Source organism: Mesoplodon bidens (genome assembly GCF_964165515.1).
Source record: "Mesoplodon bidens genome assembly, chromosome: 4".
NCBI lineage: Eukaryota > Metazoa > Chordata > Mammalia > Artiodactyla > Ziphiidae > Mesoplodon > Mesoplodon bidens.
In genome coordinates, this window is record NC_138160.1 from 137944551 (window position 1) to 137951185 (window position 6635).

At 46.6% G+C, this 6635-nt stretch overlaps 1 protein-coding gene across 1 annotated transcript; it reads left to right on the forward strand.

The window, feature by feature from the left end:
• Window positions 1–2634: 2634 nt before the first annotated feature.
• On the forward strand, window positions 2635–3482 carry OR1I1 (olfactory receptor family 1 subfamily I member 1; the record flags this gene model as incomplete). Its single annotated transcript, XM_081232633.1, is given in 5 exon segments — window positions 2635–2680; window positions 2683–2808; window positions 2811–3302; window positions 3305–3334; window positions 3337–3482. Coding segments are annotated over 5 exon segments (840 nt in total).
• Between the last annotated feature and the right edge of the window lie 3153 nt (window positions 3483–6635).

Below are 6635 nucleotides of genomic sequence, written 5' to 3' on the forward strand. Positions count from 1 at the left end.
ATGCATAAAACTAGGAAGCCCTTACTCAGTGGGGAGAAGGCAGGTCATAAAAGGTTGCCCTAAAAAAGATCACATTAAAGTTGTCTCCTGAAACATGAACATGAATCAGTTAGGTAATAAAAAGGAGAGTGGCTCAACATCACTAATCATTAGAGAAATGCAAATCAAAACCACAATGAGGTATCACCTCACACCAGTCAGAATGACCATTATCAAAAAGTCTACAAACAATAAATGCTGGAGAGGGTGTGGAGAAAAAGGAACCATCCTACAGTGCTGGTGGGAATGTAAATTGGTACAGCCACTGTGTAGAACAGTTTGGAGGTTCCTTATAAAACTAAAAATAGAGTTACCATATGATCCTGCAATCCCACTCTTGGGCATATATCCAGAGAAAACCATAATTCAGAAAGATACACTCGGGCTTCCCTGGTGGTGCAGTGGTTGAGCGTCCGCCTGCCGATGCAGGGGACACGGGTTCGTGCCCCAGTCCGGGAAGATCCCACATGCCGCGGAGTGGCTGGGCCCGTGAGCCATGGCCGCTGAGCCTGTGCGTCCGGAGCCTGTGCTCCACAACAGGAGAGGCCACAGCAGTGAGAGGCCCGCGTACCGCAAACAAAAAACAAAAAACAAATGGCAAATGCAACTGGCTTTGGTGGTCTTGTATGAATGCAACAAAGATTTGCTTTCTCTAGACTTTTGATATGAAGCCTCTAAGCCCCAATAAATAATGGGGACTTTCCAAATAGTTGGGGAAATAAAACTAGGATCAAATCCATTAGCAACTGAAAATGGGTGAATGAGAATAGTATCAAACATGCCTATGTGTTTGCATTTCTTTACACCTTGTTCTCTCGTGTTCATTTCTTTAGTCGATATTTTCATATCAGTTCATGTCAGCATGTTATTTTACAAACTGGCTTTTCTGCATCATATTAACTCCAGGAATACACATATAGCACATTCTGCTTTCCATCAAGTAGGCATTTGATCACACCTTTCTCGTTGTTATGGAAACAGCTTATCTTTGAATAGTCCATGTTGGGTCTGACACTTTTTATTTTGAATAAAATTTTTGAACAGCTGTTTGACATGATATACACAACAGTGTCTATTTTACTGAGGGTGCAAAACTGTTTCATTTGGCAGTGACAGTTTGTCTAGAACATAGGAAAATATAAAATTTCTTGTCCTGCGAAGCTATTGCTGAGAGCAAATATACTTCCAAAACGCCATTAGCTTTAAATCTCCAGATATTCTTTTCTTACTGTGAAAGCTCTCTTTAAAACTTCTATTTATGGGGCTTCCCTGGTGGCTCAGTGGTTGAGACTCCGCCTGCCGATTCAAGGGACACGGGTTTGTGCCCCGGTCCGGGAAGATCCCACGTGCCACGGAGCGGCTGGGCCCGGGAGCCATGGCTGCTGGGCCTGCGTGTCCGGAGCCTGTGTGCCGCAACGGGAGAGGCCACAGCAGTGAGAGGCCCGTGTACCGCAAAACAAACAAACAAACAAACAAACAAAAAACTTCTACTTATAGTCTTCCCTGGTGGCACAGTGGTTAAGAATCCGCCTGCCAATGCAGGAGACATGGGTTCAATCCCTGGTCCGGGAAGATCCCACATGCCACAAAGCAAGTAAGCCTTTGCGCCACAACTACTGAGCCTGTGCTCTAGAGCCCACGAGACACAACTGCTGAGCCAGCGTGCCACAACTACTGAAGCCCATGCACCTAGAGCCCGTGCTCCACAACAAGAGAAGCTACTTCAATGAGAAGCACATGCACCACAATGAAGAGTAGCCCCCACTTGCCACAACTAGAGAAAGCCCACATGCAGCAACGAAGACCAAACACAGCCAAAAATAAATAAATAAAAATAATAAAACTTCCACTTAACCAGCTTTCTGGGTTCACCCAACATCTCTGTTTCCCCTGAAAATATACTGAATGCTGTCCCAGTATGCTGAATTCTTGAGGCCAGAAGGCTACTCACTAGCCAGCTGAAACATTCCTGCTCAGTTGAGTTATTTTAAATAATCCCCAACCAGATTGTGCTGATTGTAGTTGCTGCTGCAATTATATTGTTTAAATACTACCATATAAATTAACAAACTACAAGAGAAAGGAGGAAGGAAGGAAGGAAGGAAAGAAGGAAGGAAGGAAGGAAGGAAGAAGGAAGGAAAGAAGGAAGGAAGGAAGGAAAGAAGGAAGGAAGAAAGGAAGGAGGAAGGAAGGAGGAAGGAAGGAAGGAGGAAGGAAGGAAGGAAGGAAGGAAAGAAGGAAGGAAGGAAGGAGGAAGGAAGGAGGAAGGAAGAAAGGAGGAAGGAAGGAAGGAGGAAGGAAGGAAGGAGGAAGGAGGAAGGACATGGATGGTTTTCTGTGGGGAAACAGAAATCCACAGAAGGGAGCTGTAAGGATTCCATGGGTTTTCACAGAACCTGCGGGTCTGTAGGGAGCTGAGACTGGAACTCCATCTCTGACTCCCAGCTTTATGTCTCTTCCCTCTCCCCTTTTATCTTTCACAGTAGACACAGACTGTCCATGGAAGCAGAAGACTGAATAGCAGTCTCAGAATTCCTCCTCCTGGGGCTCTCTGAAAAGTCAGAGCATCAAATCTTCCTCTGGGCTGTTCCTCTCATGTACCTGGTCACCGTCTTTGGAAACCTGCTCATCATCCTGGCCAACACCACATGTACACACCCATGTACTTCTTCCTCTCCAACCTGTGCCTGGTCGACGTCTTCTTGTCTTCCACCACCGTCCCCAAGATGCTGGTGAACCTCTGGACTCAGAGCCAAGCCATCCCCTTTGTATGCCTTGCCCAGATGTATGCTGTCTTGCCCAGATGTATGCCTTCCACCTGTTCGGGACCATAGACAGCTTCCTCCTGGCCGTGATGGCCATTGATAGGTTCACGGCCATTGTCCACCCTCTGTGCTACTTGGCCATCATGAGCCCCCGTGTGTGCGGGCTGCTGGTGGGGGAGCCGTGGCTGATCACCAACCTCCAGTCCCTTGTGCACAGCTGCCTCATGGCTCAACTGACCTTCTGTGCCGGCCCTGAAATCCCCCACTTCTTCTGCGACCTCATACCCCTGCCGAAGCTCTCCAGCTCAGACACAGACACCAACGAGCTGGTGATCTTTCCTTTTGGCATCATCTTGGGTATCAGCTCCCTCGCGTGCATCCTCTTCTCTTATACTTCCATTTTCCAAGCAGTCTTCAAGAGCCTTTCTGCTCAGGTCAAATGGAAAGCCTTCTCCACTTGCAGCTCACACCTCACTGTTGTGTCACTATACTATGGCACCATTTCACTGTGTACCTGCAGCCTGCATCTCCCACTCCTCCCAGAAGGACAAGGCGGTTGCCCTGATGTGTTGGGTGGTCGTCCCCATGCTGAATCTCTTTATCTACAGCCTAAGGAACAAGGACATGAAGGCAGCCCTGAGGAAGCTGATTGGCAAAGTAGCCCCCTCTCAGTCCTAGGGCAGAATAGTTGTTCGGCACCTACCATGTTCCAGGACCACTGTTCAGTGCCTGGGACACAGGGATACATCCCATCTCTGCCCTCAAGGCATTCAGAGTCTGGTGAGGGTTACAGACCTGTCAATAAATAATCACAGAGCAACTTAGTAAATGTGTCATATGAGATGAATGAAGTGCTACCGGAAGGGAATGTGCATTTTCCCCATGGTTTATCTTCCCCCAAAGATCAGAGTAGCAGAGAAGACTTTGAAGTAACCTTAAATTTTCTGGAGTATCAGGCTTATAGTATTGCTACATGGATAATCCTAGTGGAATGAAAGATTAGCTACACTCATTTTAATATTGATAAAGACAATGTGTAGTGGCCACAGGTATTACATCACTGTGCTTCCTAAGTGACTTGGGGGAGGACTTTGAGAGGATCTGTTGAGATTAGCTCACTTGCTATTGGATCTAGCAGCCACCAGCCTCAGTCTCACAGGGGGCCTTGTGGTCCTGACTTTGCATGGGGATAATTGGCATAAAAACAGCCACCCCATTTCCCGGATTGGGACGTAGGAGATGCTGGCATTTGGATCATGGGTATTGTGATTCAACAGCCTGGCACTGGACCCTGGAGTCTGCATCCTTAACAAGCTCTCCAGGTGGTCCTGAAGCAGGGAGTGCACAGAGCACAGTGGGAGGACACTGGCCATGGATTAGCTCCATAGTCCGTGTATTTCCTGTGATGTCCATCACCTGACTCCAAACCCAATACGATTCTACCAGTGCTATCAGCAACCAGTGTATGGAGTGGCCTGGAACTCATGGAGAGTTAGTGGTAAGGGTTGAATTGGGTCCTCCAAAAGAGATAGGTCGATGTCTAACCTCTAGTACCTCAGAATGTGACCTTATCTGGAAATAGGGTCTTTACTGAGGTGATCAAAGTAAAATGAGGTCATTAGGGTAGGTTCTAATCCAATATGACTGGTGTCCCTATAAAAAGGGAGAATTTGGACACAGACATGCACCTAGAGAGAATACCATCTGAAGATGGAGGCAGAGATCAAGTTGATGCTTCTACAAGCCGAGGAACACCAAAGGTTGCCAGCAAACCACCAGCAGCTAGGGGAGAGGCAAGGAACAGACTCTCCCTCACAGTTCCCAGAAGGAACCAACTCTGCTGACAACTTTGATGTGAGTCTTCTGGCCTCTAGAACTTTAAGAAAATAAATTTCTGTTGTTTAAGCCATGCAGTTTGTGGTAATTTGCTATGGCAGCCCTAACAAACTAATACAGTTTGTTTAGGAAGGGCCAGCATCATGCAAAGACCATGCCCAGATATATCATCTCAAGTCCATGACTACCCTGTGTTCTGGTTAAGGGAGTTGTGCTACAACTGGAGAAAAAGCTGAAGGATTCAAGCTGCATGGATTCAATATCTGGGTCTCAGAATAATGACAATAATGACGTCGACAGCTGAGATTTATTATGTGCCCTGTAGAGGACTAAGCCCTTTATATACATTACCTCATTAAATTTTAAACAAAACCCCTACAAGGTAGGTAATATAACTCCTTATTTTGCAGATGAAGAAACTGAGGCTTGAAAAGTGAAGCTGCTAATAAGCCATAGTGAAGATTCAGAGGACCCATCCCATAGCCCCAGGTCTTAATGACACACGATATTGTCTAGAACTCGGTGCCTAAAGCAGGGGTTTGTAAACTACAGTCCATGGGCCAAATCCATCCAACAGACTGTTTTTTGTATGGCCTGCAAGTTAAAAAATGGTTTTTACATTTTTAAGTGGTTGGTAAAAAGTTTTTTTTAATTTTTTTTGGCCGTGCCACACGGTATACAGGATCCCAGTTCCCCGACCAGGGATCGAACCCGTGCCCATTGCAGTAGAAGCGTGGATTCTTAACCACTGGACCGCCAGGAAAGTCCTGGAAATTTTTTTAAAGTAAGACTATTTCGTGACAGATTGAAATTATATAAAATACAAATTTTAGAACCCATAAATAAAATTTTATGGGAACACAGCAATGCCCATTAGTTTATGTATCACATATGACTGTTTTCAAGCTACAAGGCAGAGTTGGGTAGTCTTGACAGAGACCCTATGATGTGCAAAATCTAAAATATTTACTATCTGGCCCTTTACAGAAGGATTTGCTGACCTCTTTTCTATAGAAAAGGTAAAGCCGGGCTTCCCTGGTGGCGTAGTGGTTGAGAATCTGCCTGCCAATGCAGGGGACACGGGCTCGAGCCCTGGTCTGGGAAGATCCCACATGCCGCGGAGCAACTGGACCCGTGAGCCACAACTGCTGAGCCTGCGCGTCTGGAGCCTGTGCTCCGCAACAAGAGAGGCCGCGACAGTGAGAGGCCGCACACCGCGATGAAGAGTGGCCCCCGTTCTCCGCAACTGGAGAAAGCCCACGCACAGAAACGAAGACCCAACACAGTCAAAAAAAAAATTTTTTTTTAAAGTAAAGCCTGATACTCAAAGCTGTCCATGAATCAGAGGCATCAATATTATTGGGAGTTTGCTAGAAATGAAGACTCAGACGTCATACCAGACCACTAAATCGTAATTTTAACAACCCCAGGGGAGTTACATGAGCCTTAATGTTTGAGGATCACTGGGATAGATGGGGGATGGAGGGAAGCTGTAGAGATTTGGAACTTGAATAGGCCATCTGTTCAGAAATATGAGTGAACCATATCTGGGGCATTTTTCCATGGGCATTTTCCATTTTTCCCTGCCCTAGACAGGGTCCTGGAGAGGATGATGGTCCATGTCAAATGCTTTGAAAGAACTGCAGCTACAGTTGGAGTAAATGGCCATCAGGTGGCGATAGTGCCATTTCACAAAATGGATTAAAAGCTGTTCTTTTTCAGAAACACAAATCCTGGCTGTGAACTGGCCCAGTTCCACCCACCTCCGGTGTAATCATCCCCTGGGAGCAAACAGCATGTGCAACGTTCTCTTGGTGGGACAGAGCCCACAGTGAGGGGAGAGTGAGTATGCAGGGAGCTGTGGTCAGACCTCACCACAGGGATTGGACAAAGGGCAGAGGGGACAATGATAAGGGTTAAGCAGATGTATGGGAGGGCAGGTGCTTCAGAGCAAGCCTGCTGCTAAGTTATACCATGGGTTAGGTATGAGCAAAC